Genomic DNA, 24,043 nt, shown 5'->3' on the forward strand with positions numbered 1-24,043 from the left:
TGGTTTAGGTGTTCACAGCACAGATGTAGGCCAGCAACGTTTGGTTTGGGATGAAAGGGTTCTTAGCCATTCAAATGAAAGTAGATATATTTTGTGTCAACTGCATGTCTTGTCCAGACATCAGTTTAGTCACAAGACAACTATCACTCCTCACTTGGATAAGAACAATAGTTATTGCGACATGCTTATAATTAGAAGAGCAATTTACATGGAACGGGTTTATAGCCAGCTATCGTGACGTTCCAGTCTAAATAATGCATTCTCATTCCTGGATGCCATATAACAGTGCACTCATTCCATGTAAATTCTCTTTCATAATCAACCATATGTACAGAGGGAAAGGAATATGCTTTTACGTAAGTGGTTTTTAGGATGGTGAGTCGAACTCAAAATCTCAGTTATGTGAGTGAATATTGCCCATCTGGTGGCTCGGTTTAGAAGTAATATCTTGCTGCTATTTTGTGAGCTTATAAATACTGAGACTCAACTTATTAATTTAAAGAAAACCTAATCATTTGATAAAACAAAGCGAAATGCGGCAAAAGGAAGAAAAACTCATGGATAGAACCCATCGTCTCCATCCTTTAGGAACTACGAGATCACCCCAAGGACACCTCTGGTGTGATCTCAAGTAAGATCGGTTTAGAATCATGGGATCTATCAAGCTGTTCGCAAGGGCTAACTTGATCATCTTCCTCAGGGATCCTAGATGAAGGAACTTCAGAAGAGCCGCTGACTCCAACTACCGTCCATGTACGATCCATACTATCACCTATAAAACCTATCACTAAAACACCCCTAAAGAGAAATAGGGTTAAGCGGAGTGAAAAGGGTTTGGCAGAACGAATCTTTGTCCAAACGATGCCTAAAAGTCAACAATGATAGATCCTCGGCAACGGCGTGCTGAGATATTTGTGGTTTAATTTGATCATTTGACATAAAATAAAACCTTTAGCAAATAGTACAATGATAACTGCACCACTTATTGATCTATGCCTCGGTGCAGTGTCTGTCTTTGGCTTCCATGTGCAAGTTATGCCACCCAAAAGTCTAGAACTATAAGCCATACGGATGAATATGAGACTCATTTGCGGGGCACATTCTATTAGTATTAGCTTGGAATTGCCCTCTCTAAGATAATGAGGTCAAACTCAATGTTAGATACGTTAAATAAGTACTATTCGAACTAAGTAGGCGTTGAAAAGGAAAGAATCAAACTCTAAGTTGTCTACAAATTTAAATACCCTTAACTATTTGAACTATAAATCTCTTACACAATGTTGTGCCTTTGGTTCCCTTAGCTTGCATTTTCTTTGTGAACGAAAAAAAAAACTTTAGTTGGAGTTGTTATTGGTGTTTTTTCCCCCCAAAGTCTGAGGTATCTCACACCCCGAAGATTAGGACTAATCCCTACTAAGGCGGAAGCATTGTTCTTCTTCGTTGATGATTGCTTATGGTGGCGATCATCGTGAATCCCAAAAAGGCTAAAAGTATTTCAACCGTACCTGACCACAATCAAATGACACACGTCATCTCAAAACTTTAGTTGGATTTGTTAGACAATTTGTACTCTATTAGTTTGTGAAGTTGGATGTTTTCTAGACACAATTGCACTCTAGAAATGATGTGGATCTCATCTGTAATTATATATGCTTGAATGCTAAGAAAAGAAAGGAGGAAGAAGACCCTACCATGATAAAAATGGCCTCAACCGTCACCACCTAGTGGAGGCAATGACATCAATTACACACTCCCCCATAGGCATAGGTCGTCTTACTTCCTACTCCTCTTATCCATTTCTTACGAAAACTGGTTCCTAATAAATTAGGGTTTAACTTATATGTTGTTTAGATTCTCATGCAACGACGCTAAATTGGCAATATCCATCATCTTTAATTGCGTGTAAATTTTTCTCGTATTAATTATACAATAATTTACAAGTAAGAAATAATGACTTCAAAGACGGCTTACCATATAAAAAAGAACATTATTTTGATCTCTTTACATGTAAGGAGTCTTCTTTCTTCAATTACGACGAACATCATTTTACTTACAAATTAGCATTTGACAGTTATAAAATAATACATTTGATTAAAATTATCATTTATTATATCTCAATTAGTAAGATGATTAGTGTTTATGTTCTTAACATCTGATCGCTATATCATCATATTTAGTTGTTACGTCATCGATATTAATTTCAAGAATTAATTGGACTTAATTTTCAGATTACTTAAAAGAATTTTCCAAATAAAACGACCGAACATTGTTCATATTCCATTCAACAAGAAAAGAAAATGGATCAAACCAGGAAGGGTCCCAGGACCCAGCCGAAGGAGCCCCATCGCCTTGATTCTCATGTCAGTCAGCGTTTGGGACCCACTTCCACCTAAAGCCAACTGTACCTTGAATCTCTTGTTTAATTTGCAAGCTATAGTCTACATTAATTTTCATAATTTAATCATCGTGAGACCCTTTGGGTTGTATATTCAAAAGATGCTTGCTTTGTCGGTTGCTTCCTTCACTGTATTTGTCTTATGGTAATTGTCCGTCAGAAATTGCGCGGGCGGGCGGAGGAAACGGTAAAACCTCCCACCGTATTTAATTAACGTAATCACTTTGTTTAACTAAGTTTAGCCTTAATCCAATATTTATGAATTAATGATCCCGACAGGTAGTGATGAGGTGAGGGTGGTTTTTGTTTTGGACTAACCTGAAAGCTATGATGATTTCGGTTGTTGGGTTTAATCAATTGCTTTGGCTTCTAAGACAAGGCTTAATCATTTAAAAGAAGCTGTAGAAAGCCAGCCCTAACCTTTTTCCTCGTCTCTCTCTGTCTCTCTCTAGATTCTCTCTCTAGATATTGGAGCCTGCAGGGCCTTTTTTGGAGACAGTTGAAAAAACCCAACTCAGAAAATCCAGCTTCATTGCTCAGAATTAAGCAGAGCTTCCAAGAAAAGCACTTTTTGGTTGCTTGGTGGGAACATGGAGATTTAGCATGTACTTGCATGGGTGGGACTCCAGATTTTCCTCATTAAATCAAAGTCCAAGTGGTGTAGTAGTTGGTTTGTATAGTGGAAGAAGAAATATTTGAAAAGTGCTTTCTTTTTTTGACATCTAAAGGAAGTAGAATTTTGCACAAATGAGCTTTTGGCTTCTGCTTGTTAGCTGATCGGCCTCACAGTTTGATCCACCATTTCTGCTGATTTGCTATGGCAACCATGCGGTTGCTGCTGCTCTTTCTGGCTTTGTGCTTTTCTAGGCTTCATGTGATCTCCTCTGTTACAAACCCGGATGATGGTATGTATAGTCTTAACTATCAATGATTATTTCTCATATAATTAATATATATATATATATATATCCTAATTCATGGGAAAATTGGGTTTTGTGTAGTTTCTACTTTTGGTCTATAATTTTGAAAGCATACCTTCATATCCGTTGACTTGGGATATTATCTCTCTCCTAATTCATGGGAAAATTGGGTTTTGTGTAGTTTCTACTTTTGGTCTATAATTTTGAAACCATACCTTCATATCCGTTGACTTGGGATATTATCTCTCTCCTAATTCATGGGAAAATTGGGTTTTGTGTAGTTTCTACTTTTGGTCTATAATTTTGAAAGCATACCTTCATATCCGTTGACTTGGGAGATTATCTCTCTCCTAATTCATGGGAAAATTGGGTTTGTAGTTTCTACTTTTGGTCTATAATTTGAAAGCATACCTTCATATCCGTTGACTTGGGAGATTTTTTGTGATATCATGTTCATCCTCCTATTCGTTGTGTCAGTATTCCAAACTAACCATACCTTGTTATGTTGGAAAGTAAAAATTGATGGCAGTGTGTGATTGGTTTGGGATACAAGTACAATGACATCGGTCCTTGGTGTAGGTTCTCTCTCGGGCGTGTATGGATACTTAGCGATTAGTCCATTTAATTTAGGTTTAATGTGAATTATTTTGAAGTTTTGGTTAAACTTCGGTCTAAACCCTCATTGTTTCAATTAAGGGTAGTTGATTGACGTATAACTGTGTTGGTTCAGCTAGTGCACTCCAATCCTTGAAGCAGACATGGAGCAATGTTCCACCCAGCTGGGACAAGTCAAGCGATCCGTGTGGGGCGCAATGGGAAGGCGTCACTTGCAACGACTCGAGGGTGACTGCATTGTGAGTGTTGTTCGTCCTTGAATTCTGATGTGATCCTTGTAATTACGAGCATTCTCGCTTACTTTCTTAATCAAGTTTTGAACCAGAACCTCTTCTGATTTTTACCGTGCAGGGGATTATCAGCAATAAACGTGAAAGGGAAAATTGAAGGCGACATCGGGGGCCTCTCTGAATTAAGATCCTTGTGAGTATGATTGTTCCTCATTTCGTACCAGCTTTATGTTTGCAGCATATTATGAACTGAACAACACACAACAAATTTGATGTCTAATTGTAAACGTATGCATAAAACATATTTATTTTGCAGTGTCAGTTGTTGTGTTTAGCTAAATCTTGATTAGGGATGGAATTCTTTTTGTAACGAATCTGAAACGTTAACATTGCAGGGATCTTTCATTCAACAAAGGTCTCACCGGTTCTCTCTCTCCGCGATTAGGGGATCTGAGCAAGCTAAACATCCTGTAAGAACAATTTCACATCTGCAACTTTTGAACTTCATATATGCAACATGAGTTTTTATATCAGATAAGTATACGAGACTGTTTTCATCGTTTAGGATCCTAGCTGGTTGCAGCTTCAGTGGAAGTATTCCGAGTGAATTGGGGAATCTAAAAGAGCTAACCTTCTTGTAAGAATCGGACTGATAGTTCGTACTGTTATTGCAAACCAATATGATGTTTTACTTTTCAGAAGTTTATATAACTTTTGTTTCTTTCAGGGCTTTGAATACGAATAACTTCACCGGTAGCATACCTGCTTCTCTTGGTAAACTCTCCAACCTCTACTGGCTGGACCTGGCAGACAATCAGTTGACTGGACGTATCCCAGTTTCAACCGCCGTTGCTCCCGGCTTAGACCAACTGGTGAAAGCTAAACATTTGTGAGTGTTTTACGTTTTGAAACTCTCCATTCTGTGAAAAAAAAAAAAATAAATAAATAAATTAAAAAAAAGTTTCTAGTAAGGATTATGCCACTGCTTATTGCGTAAACATTAAACTGTTATATGCACTTGCAGCCATTTCAACCAGAACCAGCTTTCAGGTATCATTTCACCCAGACTTTTCAGCTCCAAGATGGTACTGATCCATGTGTAAGTCGCTCCGAACAATCAGTTTCTAGTTTTTTCGGGTCCTATCTATCAGTTTATGTTCTATACTTGTACTCATCAACTGCGTGTCATTGTTTATTTGCAGATTGTTTGATGGAAATAGATTCAGTGGGACTATTCCATCAACAATATTTTCTGTTCAGACTCTTGAGGTTCTGTGAGTAAAAAACCAGCTTGATTTTGCTTTTTCTTCTACATTCTAAGTGTTACCGCTTCTTGACACTTGTTGGACTAAAACCGTTCTTGTTTGCAACAGTCGGCTTGATAGAAATGCTCTGACGGGACCAGTCTCCTCAAATATCACAAACCTTATAAATCTCGGTGAACTGTGAGTACAAATTCTCCAAGAAAATACTTTGATGTGCTTTTACCATGATCTCAGTGATGGTTAATCAGCTTTTACACGGTTTTTATATTCTCATCCAGAAATTTGGCCTACAACGATTTGAATGGCTCTTTACCCGACTTAACTGGATTGAATTCCCTCAATTATGTGTGAGTACATGGCATAGAGCTGTCATTTGCAATTTCAGATTTCTGTGGGTTGATCACTTGTCCTTGTGTTGTACTGATATATCCTAACGGTTTTTCTTCAGAGACCTTAGTAACAACTCCTTTGATCCATCAGAAGCTCCGCGTTGGTTCTCAACCTTACCCTCGCTCACCACTATGTAAGTCTGTAGGAGTTACACGAAAATGTCGTAGGAGGTTCTGAAAACTTTATTGTAATATTTATGTTTAAATTCTCTACTGTTATGACGCCAGCGTTTTAGAATATGGAGCACTCCAAGGGACCGTGCCAGAGAAGATGTTCAGCATCCCGTCATTGGAGCAAGTGTAAGTGTGAGGAGAATATGGAATACTACGTTGAGGTTTTACCGTAATTTAGTAAACTGACCATACATTCTTTTTCCAACTCTTGACAGGAAACTGAAAAACAATGCGTTCAACGATACATTAAACATGGGTGATAGTATCAGTCAGCAACTGACGCTTGTTGATTTGCAGAACAATGATATTCCCAGAATAACTCTGGGTTATGCATACCAAAATACATTAATGTAAGACGGTTTATGCGCCTTGATCTTCATTTTCTACGATATTGTGCATCTTCCCGGGACAATCAGTCTTAGTTGTCACTTTTGCATATTGCAGACTTGTGGGGAACCCGGTGTGCACCAATGGGTCAAGCTCAAATGCTTTCTGTCAGCTTCCACAACCAAATACGAGACCATATACTACCAGCACGAATTGTCCATCTGCTACATGCCCTGGGGGTCAGCAGCAAAGCCCTCAGAGTTGTCAATGTGGATATCCTTTCGAAGGAACATTGTATTTCCGAGCGCCCTCTTTCAGGGATTTGACAAATGTGAATCTGTTTCACTCACTAGAAATGAGCATATGGGTGAAACTTGGCCTCACTCCCGGTTCAGTGTCACTTGAAAACCCTTTCTTCGACATCAATGACTATCTTCAAATACATCTGGCACTCTTTCCATCTTCAGGAACACATTTTAATAGGTCAGAGGTTATCAGGATTGGTTTTGATTTGAGCAATCAGACTTACAAGCCGCCGAAGGAGTTTGGACCCTACATTTTTATTCCAGCTCAATATAATTTCCCAGGTAATTTTTAATCGCAGTGTTACTTCATATACATTCTCCCTGCATTAGAAGATCAGTTAAACTGACAGTAAAAACCCCGAATTGTTTCAGACGCGCATAAAAGCTCTATGAGCACTGGTGTTATTATTGGGATATCAGCTGGTTGTCTCGTTCTTGTTCTGGGCCTCGTGGTAGTAGGCATTTACGCCATTCGGCAAAAGAAACGTGCGGAAAGAGCCATTGGATTAAGCAGACCTTTCGGTTAGTAATCATTCCTGTTGTGGATAATTGGTAGACTGAAATTCTGTCATTAATACTATACACTGATCAGCTTACATTCACTACTCTTCTCTATCGTCCAGCTTCTTGGGGGCCAAGTGGAAAAGATAGTGGCGGTGCACCACAGTTAAAGGGAGCAAGATGGTTTTCGTATGACGAGCTTAAGAAGTGCACCAATAATTTCTCCGACAGTAATGAGATAGGATCAGGTGGCTACGGGAAGGTAAATATTAAACTCGTTCAGTAACATCTATGAAGTTCTACTTGAAGTTAAAAGATTATTTTCATATACCTTTTGGTTGGTTATCCCTAGGTTTACAGGGGCATCCTTTCTGATGGACAAGTAATAGCAATCAAAAGAGCTCAGCAAGGATCAATGCAGGGCGGCCTCGAGTTCAAGACTGAGATTGAGTTGCTCTCGCGCGTTCATCACAAAAATGTGGTTGGTCTTTTGGGATTCTGTTTCGAACAAGGAGAGCAGGTGCTGGTTTATGAGTTTATGCCTAATGGAACGCTTAGGGAAAGCTTGTTGGGTTAGTTCTGCATTTTTCTTTTGTTTCATACTTTTTAGTTTTCAATCTGTGCGTCATTTGGCACTAACTGTAATGACGAGCTTTGCTTGAATATGAGTTGCAGGGAGATCTGGTATTTATCTCGATTGGAAGAGGAGACTCCGAATCACTCTTGGCTCGGCAAGAGGACTGGCTTACTTACACGAGCTTGCGAATCCTCCTATAATCCACAGAGATGTTAAGCCCTCCAATATTTTATTAGATGAACATTTAACTGCAAAGGTTGCAGATTTTGGCTTGTCCAAGCTGATCTCTGACAGCGGAAAAGGACATGTCTCGACACAGGTCAAAGGCACACTGGTAAGCTTTACAATTTGCATTTCGAAAATTATGATTTGTAACTGCCTGAAATGTGATCTGCTAGGGTAAGCGCAAAGCAGGAAAATCGTGTTTTCCAGTTCCAACATTTCTTGTATTGTAAGCTACCGTCTCAACTTTCAGGGATATCTGGATCCTGAGTACTACATGACTCAACAATTGACCGAGAAGAGCGATGTATACAGCTTTGGAGTCGTTATGCTTGAACTGATAACTGCTAGGCAACCGATTGAGAAGGGAAAATACATTGTCCGTGAGGTACGATTAGTGATGGACAAGAATGACGAAGAGCATTGCGGTTTGGGGGACTTAATAGACCGAAGCATTCGAAACTCAGGGACTCTCATCGGGTTTGGGAGGTTCTTGGAGCTAGCCATGCAATGCGTCGAAGATTCAGCTGCAGATCGTCCCACAATGAGTGAACTTGTGAAGGCTATCGAAACCATTCTGCAGAATGATGGGATGAACACAAACTCGACATCAGCATCTTCATCAGCCACAGAGTTTGCAGCATCAAAAGGTGCTCCAAAACATCCCTACAACGATGGCTTGCCGAAAAAGGATGTCAATGACAGCTCCGGCACCTTTGATTACAGCGGTGGATACGCAGTTTCAGCGAAAATCGAACCCAAGTAGTAATTATAAGGAGTTCTGCAGAGTTTGGTGTTTATTAATTTCTTCTTTTGTAATTGTAATTTTTCCTATATCCAGATATACATAAATATAGCTAAAGAATATGTAATGTTCTTCGTGTCAACGGTCACATAGAAATGTAATCTTTGGTTGGTCTGTTTGAACTTGTTTTTTGAAACAGTTGAAAGTGTTTTTTGACAACTAAAAACGCTTTTGGCTATGTTTGACATAAAACTTAAAGTTAAGCATGAATTGCATACACACTTTCTCGAGAAGTACCTAGATGTTATTTCAGAAAGCACTTCTAAGTATTTATCCAAATAATATCGTTTATATAACAAATATTTTGAAAAGTTTATAGTAAAACCGGGTGACATAAGCGTTTGTTAGCAGGAATGCTTTCTACAAAAACAGTTTCAAACGTATCTTATGTTTCGCAGAGAAGCACTTCCAACTTCAAGCACCTGAATTTCTAACAAAAATTTAGACACTCTTCTAATAAAAGCACTTCTAGCACAAGCGAGCATACAAAATTACACAGAACCCCAGCGGCTTACAATTCAATCCTCAGCTTCTTTAGAGAAAGAAAATATGAGAAACAAGCAAAACGGAACAACAAGAAATGCAGAAATCTTCAGCAACTCCTCACTCTCTTTTGAAATCGCTCCAATCCTCGACCAGTCTCCACTGTATCCTGCATCGATGAATCCCAACCCGAACACCGCAACCGCAGCCCTCGCAAGAACCGTGTTCGAAACCCGAATCCTCAACGGAAAGACCGACTGTTGATCCGGCGATCTCCTCGAATCTTCAGGCATATCTTCCCTTTTGGCTAATAAGAATGTGCTTCCAAATTCCCTGCCATTTTTTCTCTTCAGCAACAGATAAGGTGAGAGGTTGCGGCTACTGCTAAAGATAAGGCTCTTTTCTGCGACCAACATTTTTTCGCTTTTGCTCAACTTCTCAATTGGGTAGGCTTATGACTCAGCTGCTTTTCCGGAAGTTTACCAAAAGGGTTGTACCCATTTTTTTTTAATTTTTTTTACCAAAACGGTTAAATTAGTTTTGGTGCTAGGCGCGAGATTTTTCAATGTGACAAAATTACAGTTTAATATATTAGGGAAATTTTATTAAAACCTATTCAATTTTTTTTACATCCAATTTTTAAAATGTTTTATTCAAATTCCTAGTTCACCACTTTTAAAATTGAAAAACAAAAAACAAAAAACAAAATCAAAATATCATTTTACACCCGCGGTCACTTCCACCTCAAACCCCACCAGAGATTTGCAGGTGATTTTTCATGGCTACTTATGCCTTCCATAGCAGCCCATTTACCTTCCACAAGTTTTGACATCTAACGTTTTCCATACAACACAGAGGCATCCTTGGTCGAGATTCTCCACATCACCGACTCTGTAACATTCGAAAACTGTGTAGGCCTCAATTTGCTTTCGGCATTTGTCGGTTGAAGGAAGTGAGCAATAAAGAGGAGGAGGAGGAGGAGGAGGAGGAAGAGGAGAAGAATATAGGATGGGAACAAAGAGAACGGAAAAAGAGCCTGAAAAGATAAGACGCTGACACAAAAGATTCACCCGCCTCATTGAAGAAGACGCCGGAAAGCAGGGCTTTGGTGGGGCTGATAATGATATGAGTTCATCTCCTTTCAATGTATTTTCCTTATCTCACATTAATTTAGGGGTAAAGTGGAGACTTTAATAGCAAAAATATTTAAGTTGGGTGTGGATAAAAGTTCTTAGGGTTCAAATAAAATTTCTCGATATATTAAGTGTTTTAATATAAATAGTTGGATAAAAAAAATTTACAAGTATTTGAATTATAATATTTGATATACCTAAAAATTTCATCTGGACGTTGAGCCCATGCATGTTATTGCGACAGAAATATTTTGCACGGCCACAAGTACTTTTCGTAATCTTCGTAAGTAAGAATGTAAGATTGTTTGAAAACTCAACAGTCATTTTAAATGAAAATTCGACTAACACTCAAAATTTATAGTCGGGTTGTAAATTTATACAAATACAATTATGAAATTGATTTTGTGTCATATTTTCGCTGCAATGTAAGTCCGCTATGGTTAGTTTATGAACCTCATTAAAAGTTTGTTTGGATATACTTTTAAAATGACTAAAAGTATTTTAATGAAAATATTTTTTGAACTAAATCTTAATAAAAATGTAAGTAAATTCTGGAAAAATACTTAAAGTGCTTCATGGAAGAATCACATAACTAGTACTTCTTACTGAAAGTATTTCAAGTGCTTTTGAAATCTAAAAATATTTTCTCTAAAAACACTTTTAGTCATTTTAAAAATATATCCAAACGAGTTCTAATATTTTTTTTTATTTTTATGTTGAAAAGACTAAATACATATTACCCGTATAAAATACAGAACAATTTGCCGAGCTTAGTAGTGGAAACTTGTAAGAGTATGACATTAAAGTGAATTGTTGCTTAGCATTAATTAACAATTCTTATATTGAATATATTCATCGTCATTTGCATCTCAATCCAATAATGTAGAATTATGTAAAAGAAATTTAAATATGAAAGTATTACTGAATTAGAACATTACGATGAACTTATTTTATGTAAATTAAAAAAAAACACAAATTATATAACATATTATTTCACGTCTTAATAAAAATTGAGCAAAGTAATTAGAATATCACACTTGTATAATGCAAAATAATAACACTACCTGATCGTGTACGGAACAAAAAAAAAAAAAAAACAAAATAAATAAATATCAACCGAATGGGTAAAGAATTTAATCCCACCAAAAAGCTCGAGACTACGGTAAGGTCTTCTCTTTTCTGTTCTCTTTTTTTTCCCTCAGAAAATAAGAACAGAATCGCAGTTTGTAAGTAGCAAAATCCAATCGGTGCCGGACTGTCCAATCCAGTCCAATCCCGTCCCGTCCTTGATTCGGAATCGCAGTGGGAGAGACTCAGCTCAGAAGCAAGCAATCAAATCATTGGAAGGAATGATTCATGCCACAGAGGAAGCACCGCGTTTCGCTTGTTGATGCGACGCCGACCGCGACGGCGATTGGGAGTGCGAGTGCGGGTGGGACTTCGCATTTGATATCGGCACTGCTACAACAACCGGAGGAGGAGGAAGAAGAAGGAGGAGGAGGATTGGTGTTGATTATCGTTAATTGTCGTGGATTTGGTGCTTAATTGCTGCAATGAGATCGGATTAGGAGGGGTTGGCGGAGCAATGAAGGGCGGGGTTGCGGGCGGTGGTCATTCCGGGAAGCGGCGATGGAAGGGGCTGGTGATTGGAGTGTTGGGTCTGGTTTTTCTTTCCATGCTTGTTCCTCTTCTCTTCCTTCTCGGCCTTCACAATGGCTTTCACCCTCCCGGTAACTTCCTCTCTCTCTAGATCTGTTTCTGTCCGATCCGATTTTGCTTTTGCAATGGTAGTTTTGGATCTCTCTCAAATCTCGATTTGTTCTTTTTGTTCACAAATGCAGGTTATGTACCAGAACAACGAAGTTCGCCTTCAGTAAGAACTAGAACTTTTGTTTTGTTAATTTGGAATTGTTTTCTGTTTCCTACATTCTTGGTGTTGATCTGTCTTTAATCCGTTTTTCGGTTTTTCAATTCGGTGTCAGATTGGAGTATATGGTACAAGAATCATCATAAACGCTTCTAATATGTCAGGGGTATACCATACTAGCCACCTTTGTAAATCGAATTCACGAACAGAAACACATTGGTGGAGATAAATTAATGATTTTTTGGTTTCTTGCAGGGGGTTGGTTCGAAGCGTGTAGATGATCTCGTGAAAAAGTTCGCACCAATCCTTTCAAAGGTTTGATTCGTTGCACACTCCACTGATGTTTGTTTCTTTATGGTACCCCTGCTTTCCATTTGATTACTTTGTGTTTGGGCGATTACAATGCGTGATTAGTCAAATGAAAATAGGCTTCTAGATGAATCATCACTACGCTTTCAGACGACTTTTACTGAAATGTGTGATATTTGTTGATAAAGGGAATAGTTTCGTGTTGATATTCTCTTGATAGTAGACCTTGGGCCTCATTTTAGATGAATTATGCTAGGAATTTGTTCATCTAATTAAGGGTCGTTATCACGAAAAGTCTAAGTTTTATTAATGTGTAAAAACCTAAGGGGTGACAAAGAATTTACTGGCATATATTCTTCTGGCCGTGTGCCTATGCCTACGGTATTCATCAACTTCCTCATCCATCCTGGTCATCTAAGGACTTTTAAGTGTTGGCTTGGTCCTCCAAAAAGTGCTAAGAGCAGTTCCATCGTGGGAAACAACCCCCCCCCCCCCCCCCCCCCAAACAAAAAAAAGGCTATTATGCTATCCACTTGGTGAACAGTAACTGCCCTTAATGAACAGTAACCACCTTTTGCATCTCCACCATTGCACTTCAATAGCCCTGGCAATAGGCAATAAAATATTAGTATTTTTTTTATTTATAAAATAATACAAAATATTTTACTTTCTTCAATTTCCCGGAAAGTATTTTACTTTCTTTCAATCCTTGCATCCCCACAAAAATCCCACTTCTGGGTTTTCTTTTCCATTCACTTAATTCCCCCGCCGAGCTCTCAGTCCTCAGTTTCCCGTAAAAAAACCCGTATCTTTTAACCCAAGCTTCATCTCCAGTCAAAGCCTCTCCTTCTCGCTGTCAAGATCCCTCTCCAAGCTCTATTCCCCCACCTCCTCGCCCTCCAAGCCCCTCTCCTCCCCTCCTTCTTCCCAACCGCCACTGCCGCAACTCGCCGGGTCAAATCAGTCTCTGACTCGACCGACCAAGTCCCAAACCCTCAACGAGATGATGTCCAACGACCAGAAACGATACTCCAGGCTCACTCCCTCTCTTTCCACTCATCTTTCTCACTTCTCTCCATTTTTCTAAAGTTCCTCTCTCTCTCTCTCTCTCTCTCTACACTCTCACTCTCTCTAGAGCTCCGAGAGCTCTCACCCACTTTCCTCTTCGAAAATCAAACAAATCAAACTCCAAAACCATGAAACCTTAATCTCTGGGACTAAAGGATCCTAGCTGTACCGTTGCATGTGTCATCGGACCATCAAGGTGTAAACCACCATTGAAGCCGAGAGCTTCAAGATCTGAAACTCGAACTCAGGTGAGGTTCTCTATGCAAATCTTGTTCCATTATGTCTTAATGTTGCTTGGGACAAGATTTGTGATGTTTTTCCAGTTCGAAACCAGAGGTTTAATGTCACATCCCGGCCCGGGCGGGACCACTTCCCGGGCCCGCTCCACCACCGTAGCACGATATTGTCTTCTTTGGGCTTACCATTCCCTCACGGTTTTGTTTTTGGGAACTCACGAGCAACTTCCCAGTGGATCACCCATCATGGGATTGCTCTAGCCCCCTTCTCGCTTAACTTCGGAGTTCCTACGGAACCCGAAGTCAGTGAGCTCCCAAAAGGCCTCGTGCTAGGTAGGGATGGGAATATACATATAAGGATCACTCCCCTGGGACCACCCCCCTTAGGGGCCCGACGTCCTCGTCGGCACACACGCGACCAGGGTTAGGCTCTGATACCAAATTGTCACATCCCGGCCCGGGCGGGACCACTTCCCGGGCCCGCTTCACCACCGTAGCACGATATTGTTCGCTTTGGGCTTATCATTCCCTCACGGTTTTGTTTTTGGGAACTCACGAGCAACTTCCCAGTGGGTTACCCATCATGGGATTGCTTTAGCCCCCTTCTCGCTTAACTTCGGAGTTCCTACGGAACCCGAAGTCAGTGAGCTCTCAAAAGGCCTCGTGCTAGGTAGGGATGGGAATATACATATAAGGATCACTCCCCTGGGCGATGTGGGATGTCACATTTAACCCCCTGCAATTTCTCTGAAACCTTGCCTAGTTTTTGGTCACCTCCTCGGAGCAAACTCTGGCAAGTTTGTGGGTTGAGATCCAACGGACGCCGAGGCAAAACAGAAGAAAAAACGTGGCTGACGTCAGGGCGACGTCAGCCTTACATCAAACCCACTCCGGGCTCTCGGGCTGGCAACTCTCCACGGGCCTCTCGCTCGGGCCTGCTCGGGCTCCCTTGCCAGCACACGCTGGGCTTGATTGCTCGGGCTCTCTGGCCCTGTTCACTTGCCTGTCCCTCGGGCTCCAGCACATGCTTGAGTTGCTCTAAACTATGGAAAAATATAACAAAATACAAAATAAGCTCTGAAATATCCGAGTACGGCACCTTGTAATTTATCACAACAAATTAATTAGTCACATGCAATTAGCAGGTTTTGATTTTTGTTTCTTTATGTTTAGGCATTGGCTAGATCCTTTAACTGGATTAACGTGCCAATGGGCTTTGGATTATTCTACACATCTAAGAGTTCTTCAGGATGTGCTTTAGACCTTTTAGTTCAGGAGCTTGAGGAATAAACACTATAGTAATCAATAGACACTTCCTTTTGAATTACGACAAGTACAACCGTATTGTTCAGTAACCGAAGATCATAAGCTTTTATGGATGAATTGTTTTCAATAAAAAAAAATATGGAAAGAAAAAAAATGAATAAATCATTTTAAACAGCATTTGGTTGGTTCTTGTAGAATTGTGTACCTTAGGAGAAGCTAAAAACTAATTATGGTCACATACAAATTTGCTTTTTTCTATAAGTCTTGGCATTTAATCCATCTTTGAAACGAGGAAATTAAAGATCCACAGTGAAGAAATATCTTTATGATTTACCATACTAGTTTCTCCATCTGTGGTTCTATATGTTTCACGGGTCTTCCCTCCTTTCATAGTTGCTGCCTAATTAACAGAATTCGTATCTTGGGACACCCACGTATCCAGGTTCATGTGGGTTGGCTTAAGGCAGCCATTCACTAATCCATGATGTGAGAATTAATTTTTTGACTCAGAAACGTTTGGCATCTAAGACCTATAGGAACCATTGCAGCAATATTTTATTCATTTGGTCTACAAACATGGTCAATAATTGTAGGATGTGATGCAGGCATCTAAAGTCATCAGTGACCTGATTTTTTTTCTCTAACGTTATTTATTTTGTGCCAGGATATACTAAAGAATATTTCGCATAAAGCTATTTCACATCAAGCCAAAAATGAAACCAAAAATGTCAGTGCCATCCATAACAATGAACAAGCCAGTGCCGTCCACAACAATGAACAAGCAAAAGGTCTGTTAATGTTGAATGCCTTCTAAGGTTTGTCTATCCTTTTTACTCGCCATGTAATAGATATTAAATTGAATTTTATTTTTAATAACTGCAGGATATTCAGTGCCACTTCATGATGATCCGCAATCACAACCCATTGAAAATGTATGTACGAGTCAGTCATATTCTATTCTGAATTCCTTGTATAGTTTTCGTCTTCTGCTCTGTTTAATTTGAATCTTTTTGGCAGAACTCTAAAGCTGGTGACACAGCTCAAATCATTGATTATGCCAAAGGTGGTGTGGATCAAAGTGGAAAATCATGTGAGTTGAAGTTTGGGAGCTACTGCCTTTGGCGTGAACAACATAGAGAAGACATGAAGGATGCTATGGTGAAGAGATTGAAGGATCAACTATTTGTGGCTCGAGCATATTTTCCTAGTATAGCGAAACTTGCATCACAGGACAAGTTGTCTCGTGAGATGAGACAAAATATTCAGGAGGTAGAGCGTGTACTTAGTGAAAGCACTACAGATGCTGATCTTCCCCCACAGTAAGTTATGGAAACTATTTGTGATTTCCCTATTTTCCACTCGATGACAACATAAAAGGGTTTTGTACTTGCAATTGACGTTTTAAGATCTACTGGTTGAATTTCGTTCTCGCATCGCCTTGAAAATGCGGAAGTTCTTATAATTCATTTTTTATTTCTGGCAAAATTGTGCTGCTGTTTTATTTTTTGAACCTTGTTCTAGGGACAGTCCTATACTGGTTTTCTTAGATTTCTTTTTTCATGCGCATTGACAATGTTTCCGGCTTCCCCACTGAACTAAGCACAAAGCCAATTGTTTCACCAGGATTGAGAAGAAGCTACAAAGGTTGCAAGCTTCAACAGCCAAAGCCAAAACATTCCATGTGGATTGTAATAACGTTGACAAGAAACTGAGACAAATATATGACATGACTGAGGATGAAGCTAACTTCCACATGAGACAAAGTGTCTTTCTCTACCAACTTGCTGTCCAGACGATGCCAAAGAGCCACCACTGCCTGTCAATGAGGCTGACTGTGGAATATTTCAGATCTCCTTTTAATGATACCGACTCCTCTCTGGCTGACAAATACATTGATCGTACATTGCAGCACTATGTCATATTCTCCACTAATGTACTTGCATCGTCAGTTGTAATCAACTCAACTGTAATGCATGCAAAAGTATGTATTAGTTATTCTCTCATACGTATTTCGCTGCTAATTAGCTTCACTTCTAGTGATGATTCCGATTAAAAAAATTTCCATGTTTCAGGATAGCAGGAAACTTGTTTTTCATGTGCTGACAGATCAAGAGAATTACTTTGCTATGAAACTATGGTTTTTCAGAAATACTTACAAGGAAGCCACAGTGGAGGTGTTAAACATGGAGCAGCTTAATCTGGACAACCGCAAACTATATCTTTCACTGCCGTTGGAGTTCTTTGTCTCCTATAGCATTGATGCCCAATCTAGGACCGAATACTTATCTACTTTTTCTCATTCGCACTATCTTCTCCCTGAGATATTCCAGAATTTGGAGAAAGTTGTGGTTCTGGATGATGATGTTGTTGTCCAGCAGGACTTGTCTGCACTATGGAGCCTCAACATGGAAGGGAAAGTTAATGCTGCTGTGCAGTTGTGCTCAGTGAAGTTGAGTCTGCTGAAGAGCGTTCTTGGCAAGAACAGTTTCGATAAAAATTCATGTGCTTGGATGTCTGGATTGAATGTGATTGATCTGGTTAAGTGGAGAGAGCTCGATCTCACTGAAACTTACAAAAAGTTTGTAGCGGAGGTGAGTGACATTTTAAGTTCACCTAATACCATAATCATTGCAATTCCTTTAACAATCTTTGGAACACACCCCAAAATGTTATTGTTATTCAAAACCTTTTCAGCAATTTTTATGTTTACCTTTCGGTTTGCTAAAACTATTGCCCGTGAGTTATTTGCATTTTCTGATTTATATGCAGGTGATGATGCAAGAGGGTGTAAATGAAGCCGCTGCACTGCATGCGAGTTTGCTTACCTTTCGGGACTTGATTTATCCTCTTGATGGTTCTTGGGCTCTCTCTGGTCTAGGTCATGACTATAACATAGATGTTTATCCGATAAAGAAAGCTGCAGTGTTGCACTATAACGGGAAGATGAAACCTTGGCTTGAGTTAGGGATCCCAAAATATAAACGATACTGGAAGATTTTTCTGAGCCGAGAAGATCAGTTCTTGAGCGACTGCAATGTGAATTCATGATGAGCTGTGTCCATGTTCACTACCAGATTTTATATGAAGCATGGGGCTCCAGAAGCACTTACCGATGGATGCCTTATTTTACGGGTGCTGAGAATTTTTCATCAAAGCTTCGAAGGCAGAGGAAGTGATAGCCGCGCCGAGTTTCACAAACACACAAGTGTAATTTTTTTGGTAAATAAAAGACTCAAAACATTTATTTTTCTTTCTGGAAAGAGCAGAAGGACGAAGCTCCCGGGATGGCAGCTTAAGCTTCCGAGGTTACCGGATTAGGAGAAAGAAAGGTGATTTCGACGGGCAAATCCGGTGGACGTGATGATTTGAAAGGGAAATTTTCTGCTTAGGGGAAAGCTGTGCAAATAATTGTGTGCACACAGGAAGGGGTGGCTAGCTATTATTTCTTCTGAGATTGTATTTTTATTTATTTATTTTTTTTCAATTTTTGTTTTTCTTAGGTGATATCAGTGGACTAACTACTTTATAAATTGTATCAGTTTTGTTGTTCTCTGAACAAATCAATTCAATTATCATTAGTAAAATTGTGTGTTGTCATCTTCCTCTTTAGATCTTACTTTTTTTCGTTCTTTGTGTGTTTGTGCTTGTTAAATGAAAGATACGTCAGAAATGAGAATGATACTCATAATGCGGCCTCACAACAGGGTTTGGGTTGTGTGTTAATGCAACATGGTAAGATAGTAGCTTATGCTTTTCGACAATTAAGAAGCACGAGTTGAACACGACCTGACTCAGAAGCGGCAAAGTTTTCGACTAGCAACCTTTGCACTTACCTTTACATTCAGACCGTTTTACTTCATTAAACGTCGTGTTATTTTTTACACAAAAACCAGACATTTAACCTCTTTGAAATTATATTTTATGCTTTGCATCTTTAATCCCTAGCTGAAATCATTAAAATGTCTTGTTTTTATGTACGAAGTGATACATAATATTTGATAAAAGTGAAAATGTCTAAATGCAAACTAGCGCTCCCATAAAAGACTAGTGTTCCAAATTGCCCCGGACGGTGTTGAATCAAACATAACACGTTTGTTTTGTAAATAGGGTATTGAACGTTGAATTATTAGTTTAGTAGTATTTCTTCATTAAAAATGATCAGTAGTTGGTCGCAGAGGATCTTCAAACCACACTAGGACTGAGATACATACGAGACTCCAACGCGATGCAACAGGGTAGATTTTTTGGCAACGGTCCAAAGCCTGACGGAGCAAGAGCAAGGCTCACCTGAGCATTATTTTAGAAAAAAAAGGAAAGGTTGAGATTTAACTATAGCTTATTTAGTTAAATCTCAACCGCTCACTGATAAAAAAAATGTGCGATAAATAATTTTCGAATATATATGTAGAAGTCCTAGCCTCTCCCTCCTCAAGGCCCATAGACCCCAAACCCAAGTTTTCTTCCAAAACTCAACATCAATTTCAACTAAAAAAAGATTAAAGTAGGGCAAGCACAACAAGATAATACATTCAAACTCATCAACCGCCGACGCCAAGCATCATATTCATGCATACATGGACAAAAGCATCTCAATAGTGTAGGTTTGGATTAGCGGCGGCATGAAACGGCGGCCGCCATGCAGAAGCGGTGAGCAAGCAGAGATCCTTCCACCCCAGTTTAAGAGTCCCATTGTCCTCCACCAGAGTGTACCCATCGGAAGGGAACATCCCGAGCAGCAAGGAGGCCTGATTTGCAGCATTTCCCGCCAGGGAAATCCCCCTGAACCCGGTCTGCTGAAACTTCTCCCTCCAGTTGTGGAACTTCACCTCTCCGCTCCTCGACGGCCCACCCACTGCCAAAACGTTACGAATCTCTCTGGAGAGCAGCTGCTGCTCCACCACGTGCCTCTCCTCGCTCTCCTCGCCGTAGCTCGCTCCCAAGGAATCAAACAGGGCAGAGTAGTAGTGTATGGCCTCCACAAACCGGCCCAAGAATGACCCCGCATGGCTGAGGTCTTGCTCCACCACCGTTACCACTTTTGGCGCCAATCTGAATCAATATATAGTAACAGAAAAATAAAAATAAAACAATTTATATATAAAACATGTGCATTGTAATATCTACTAAACATGCGGACATGAGACATAGTCCGACCCTTGTACCCAAATTTGAATCTTGCACGCGGAATAAAATGCAGAAATTATTTCCAAAAACTCATTTTCTTTTGATGCACACTCCTATTTAATTCTACTCATAAAACCTCCTTTGATTTATTCAATCTAGGAACAAAAATGTATCCAAGTTTGAATATTGCCGTTGATTAAAACACGGAAAATTAATTTCGAACACTCATTTCTCCTAAGCACACTTATGTTTAATTCTATTTCTGTCTTCTTCAACTTTTTCAATTTAAAGATCAGAAATAAACGGAATAAAAAGAAAAGTATGAAATCTTTAATTTTTGCTTCTTCCCCACTACGAAGGTGCAGCTTTTTGCAGTTACTAGATTTGGAAAGTGCATGAAAGTTGCAGTTGATCTAAACCCAACGTAACACTATTTGTTAAATAATTAGTCAGCGCTGCAATAGTGCTATAGTGCTTAATAAAGTTTGATACTTTGATCACCAACATCGATCAAGGACACCAAAAAAGCAACCCAAAAGAAACCCAGTTCGAATTTTTCATGATATATAATTATATTAACCAGAAAAAGTGGTAAAGGCCAGAGCGTGTTGGAATCGGATTGCAGTGGAATGAACTGGGTAGAATTGAAGAGACGTTACCTCTGCAAAAGCCAGAGCGTGCTGGAATCGGAACCCGTGACGTCGTAAAGCGAATGCTGAAGCCAATGCACCGCCACAGCCTCTCTCTTGCTGATATTCAGCCTCTCCGGGTCCAAGTTCGCAACTTTCTCCGCCACGGGGAAGAACTCAAATGGAAGCCCTAGCTTGTCCGCGAAGTCGGACAACCGCTTCCCTGTGGCCTCCAAGGCCTCCATTGAGGTTCCGAGGCCGGTGAGTCTCACGTACGGAGGCCCACCAGGCCTGGAGGCCAGGATGTGAAACAGCCCGGGCCATTGGAGACCCTGCATTATGTCGAGATCGACGATGTGAACCCTGTCCTCCCGCTCGAACGCCTCCTGGATCGCCTGATTGGCTGTGAAGTGGGAGAACTTGATGAAGGGGCTGATGCCGTTGAAGACTTGGAAGGCGGAGACCATTTTTTGTGTGTGGGTGGTGGGGACGGAGGAGCGAGGGAGGGAGGCGTAGATGCCTAGGCAGGAGCTGACGAGGCGGGCCGACATGGCTTCAGAGAAGTAGGCCGCGACGCGCTGGGCGGAGGTGCCGAACGGGGTGGAGAGCTCCGAGATTTCGAGGAGGATTTTTGTGGCTTCGTCGAAGTTGTCGGCGGAGACGGCCTCCGCGCATTTGAGGAGGAGGGTGAGGAGGTGGAGGCCTTCCTCGTCTCGCTTTTGCTGCCGTATCTCTTCTTTTTTCTCTCTGAGTAGGGATACTGCTGAGGTTGTTGGTTCTGGCGGGGCAGTGGCGGCAGTGGTTGTGGGTGCGGGTGCAGCTGTTGGGGTGGTGGACTCCGCCGCAGGGGTGGATGATGAAGAGTTTTCCAACTGCTTGTCTTGTGTTTGATGAATTACCTGATTGAAGGAAGGGCTTTGGTGATGTGGGTTGGTTTGGTTGCAGGTGATAGGGGCAGCAGTAGGGTTGGGTTGGGGTAGGGACAGCCCAACTCCTCCTCCGCCAGCTCCTCCAGACCACGACTGCAAGTACAAGTCATTGTTTTCCACCGTTGATGGGTTGAAGATTGCAACGTCATGTATTGCACCAGAGTCCAGATTGAGCTTAAGAGCCCCAGGGCCAGGACCACCTTGTTGTCTCCTCCTCATGTCGGGGATTGGGGTTGGATTAAAGCTTGGAACTGGAAGAGGCAGAGGAGGCGGCGGCAGCGGCTCGGATATTGACCGGAGTCTATACTCCAGAAGAGCGGCGAGGCTGGGGTTGCAAGGGAAGATAATCTCCCTAACATTATGAATGAGCTGGGGGATGGAGACGTTGGTGGAGCTGTGGACGAGGTCCTTTATAATCCCGTCTATCCACGCCGTGGCGGCGGAGGACCCGTCTTCCATGGACACGGACGACGGAGTAGTAGCAGTAATACTAGTATTCAAAGGAGTAGTCTTTTCCGGCGGAAACAACGGCAGGCCTGAAAACCCACAAACGGCAGGAGTAGTAGTGGTCTGGGTGGTCGTCGTCGGCTGAACCGGAGGAGGACGATGAAAAGACAATGGATCGATAGGACTCCAGGTGCCGGCTGCTGCAGCGGAAGAAGGAGAAGGAGAAGGAGAAGTAGGTGACAATAAAGCCCCACCAGGTGACGTCAAAGCGGCCAAATTTGTGGAAGATGGTACTGGTAACAGCATAGTGGAGTGGTTGGGATAAAACATACTACTATTCACTTTACTGGCGTTTGGATTTTGACTAACCGGCTGGACTGGCGGACTATTATTAATAATCCCGCGGCGGGAAAACCTGAAATAGTCCGAACCGGCGGTTCTGCTTGTCAGGGTGGTTTGGACTTCGATCTCAGACGCCATTCGCTTTCTCACCACCTTGGGTGGCTGCTGCTCGACGCTGCTGCTGTTGGAATTGGTAGTGCTGTTGTTCATGGGGTAAGAAGGGTTTCCTCCACCGCCGCCGAGGCTATCGCTATTGTTGTTGTTACTACTGCCATTGCCGCTGATGCGATCGCCACCATTGTCACCGAGGAGAGCACAAGCAGCCATTGGGAAGATTATTGGAGATCCTGGAGGACCTAACGGGACTAAATAGTACTGGGACAAAGAGAGAGGAAGGTGTTTGATGTTCGGGTTTCTTCATGGATTGGACCGATATAATAAAAATGGGATCTCGGCAATGGGAGGAACAAGGGGGATTGCAATGTCCCAAGCAGATAACGGTGTAAAGATTGAGACAGCGGCTTTGGGATTCCTTCTTCTCTCTCTTAATCTCTCAGACTCAGTGTGTCTTTCTCTCTCTAGCTCGAAGTACTTCAAAGCAAAACACGAGGTCCCAAGTGGTAGGCTAGTTTAAATAATATAAGTACCCCGAAGCTATGCCGTTTGGAAGCATCTGGTTTTTTCCAGAACCGAGAAGGAAAATGTGGGAGGGAGGGAGGGTGGCGAGAGGGTTGCTCGTGGTGGGAGAGTGGGATTAATGGCGATTAGCTAAACGTCTGTTTGTGGATGGATGAATTTAATCTCTTTGTAACGTTTGTTTTTAACTTTTAATTTGTTTCTGATGGATTAAATAACTAGGGTTGGTTTACAACAGCTTGTGCCGGAAATACTTTATGCTTGTAAATACTTTTATTCGAACCAGGTTAAATAGTTTGGGACTGCTGTCGTAGGAAGCATTTTTGCTCATATGCATATTTTGAAATTCATAGTTGGTACTCTTCATAGGACATGGGCTTTCTCTGCTCGTTGTTGCTTCTATAAGAAGTATTTATTGTTCATAAGCACTTATGCTACAAGTGTTATAAGAAACCATGATCGCATATACAGACTAATAAGGCTCGTTTGGATTTGATTCTTTAGAAAACACTTACGAGAAGTATTTTATTAGACACATGTTGAATTTTTATTGAAATTCCAAATGCTTTCTAAAAAAAGAGTTGGAAGCGCTTCTTCATATGCTTTTTGAGAAAACGTTCTACAATTCATAATGAAGAAAATTGAGGTTTTACCATAAAACCAATTGACAATATGGGTAGTAGCCTAACCTCCTATAAGCCTATGCAAGATCTATTCTCCCATCAATGTGAGACTTCATTCTCAACACGCAACATGCCCCCTCACGTATGACAAAATTTCAAGCCTAACATGTGGATAACACAACGGGGTGACGTGGAGTACGTGTGGCCGTTTGGCTTCACATGTGGG

General features: G+C 40.9%; 4 protein-coding genes across 5 annotated transcripts; 2 read left to right on the forward strand and 2 right to left on the reverse strand.

The window, feature by feature from the left end:
- Window positions 1–2,261: 2,261 nt before the first annotated feature.
- On the forward strand, window positions 2,262–8,891 carry LOC137745416 (leucine-rich repeat receptor protein kinase HPCA1). 2 transcript variants are annotated; one of them, XM_068485372.2, is made up of 20 exons: window positions 2,262–2,582; window positions 2,848–3,300; window positions 4,046–4,169; window positions 4,282–4,353; window positions 4,556–4,630; window positions 4,726–4,797; window positions 4,888–5,049; window positions 5,185–5,259; window positions 5,363–5,434; window positions 5,534–5,605; window positions 5,704–5,772; window positions 5,874–5,948; window positions 6,043–6,114; window positions 6,204–6,338; window positions 6,433–6,902; window positions 6,993–7,142; window positions 7,244–7,383; window positions 7,474–7,693; window positions 7,797–8,032; window positions 8,174–8,891. In XM_068485372.2, the coding sequence occupies exons 2-20, from the start codon at window positions 3,213–3,215 to the stop codon at window positions 8,684–8,686; spliced, it is 2,892 nt and encodes a 963-aa protein (XP_068341473.2). In that variant the 5' UTR covers window positions 2,262–2,582; window positions 2,848–3,212; the 3' UTR covers window positions 8,687–8,891. The 2 variants fall into 2 exon arrangements, with proteins under 2 accessions (XP_068341473.2, XP_068341474.2); XM_068485373.2 differs by lacking the exon at window positions 2,262–2,582 and having other exon boundaries at window positions 2,826–3,012; window positions 3,124–3,300.
- A 103-nt stretch (window positions 8,892–8,994) lies between these two features.
- Window positions 8,995–9,669, reverse strand: LOC148692206 (uncharacterized). The gene has a single exon (XM_088680695.1). The coding sequence runs from the start codon at window positions 9,622–9,624 to the stop codon at window positions 9,244–9,246; it is 381 nt and encodes a 126-aa protein (XP_088536821.1). The 5' UTR covers window positions 9,625–9,669; the 3' UTR covers window positions 8,995–9,243.
- Window positions 9,670–11,456: 1,787 nt separating this feature from the next.
- On the forward strand, window positions 11,457–18,684 carry LOC137745167 (putative galacturonosyltransferase 7). The gene is made up of 10 exons (XM_068485068.2): window positions 11,457–12,071; window positions 12,183–12,214; window positions 12,324–12,374; window positions 12,464–12,523; window positions 15,752–15,875; window positions 15,970–16,019; window positions 16,105–16,406; window positions 16,711–17,068; window positions 17,160–17,678; window positions 17,857–18,684. The coding sequence occupies exons 1-10, from the start codon at window positions 11,927–11,929 to the stop codon at window positions 18,133–18,135; spliced, it is 1,920 nt and encodes a 639-aa protein (XP_068341169.2). The 5' UTR covers window positions 11,457–11,926; the 3' UTR covers window positions 18,136–18,684.
- A 780-nt stretch (window positions 18,685–19,464) lies between these two features.
- Window positions 19,465–23,578, reverse strand: LOC137745036 (protein SCARECROW). The gene is made up of 2 exons (XM_068484888.2): window positions 20,871–23,578; window positions 19,465–20,136 (listed from the first exon to the last, which is right to left on the reverse strand). The coding sequence occupies exons 1-2, from the start codon at window positions 22,883–22,885 to the stop codon at window positions 19,677–19,679; spliced, it is 2,475 nt and encodes an 824-aa protein (XP_068340989.2). The 5' UTR covers window positions 22,886–23,578; the 3' UTR covers window positions 19,465–19,676.
- Window positions 23,579–24,043: the final 465 nt, after the last annotated feature.

The sequence above is a fragment of the Pyrus communis genome, chromosome 12 (assembly GCF_041283825.1).
Source record: "Pyrus communis isolate YQ-2024b chromosome 12, ASM4128382v1, whole genome shotgun sequence".
In the NCBI taxonomy this organism is placed as follows: domain Eukaryota; kingdom Viridiplantae; phylum Streptophyta; class Magnoliopsida; order Rosales; family Rosaceae; genus Pyrus; species Pyrus communis.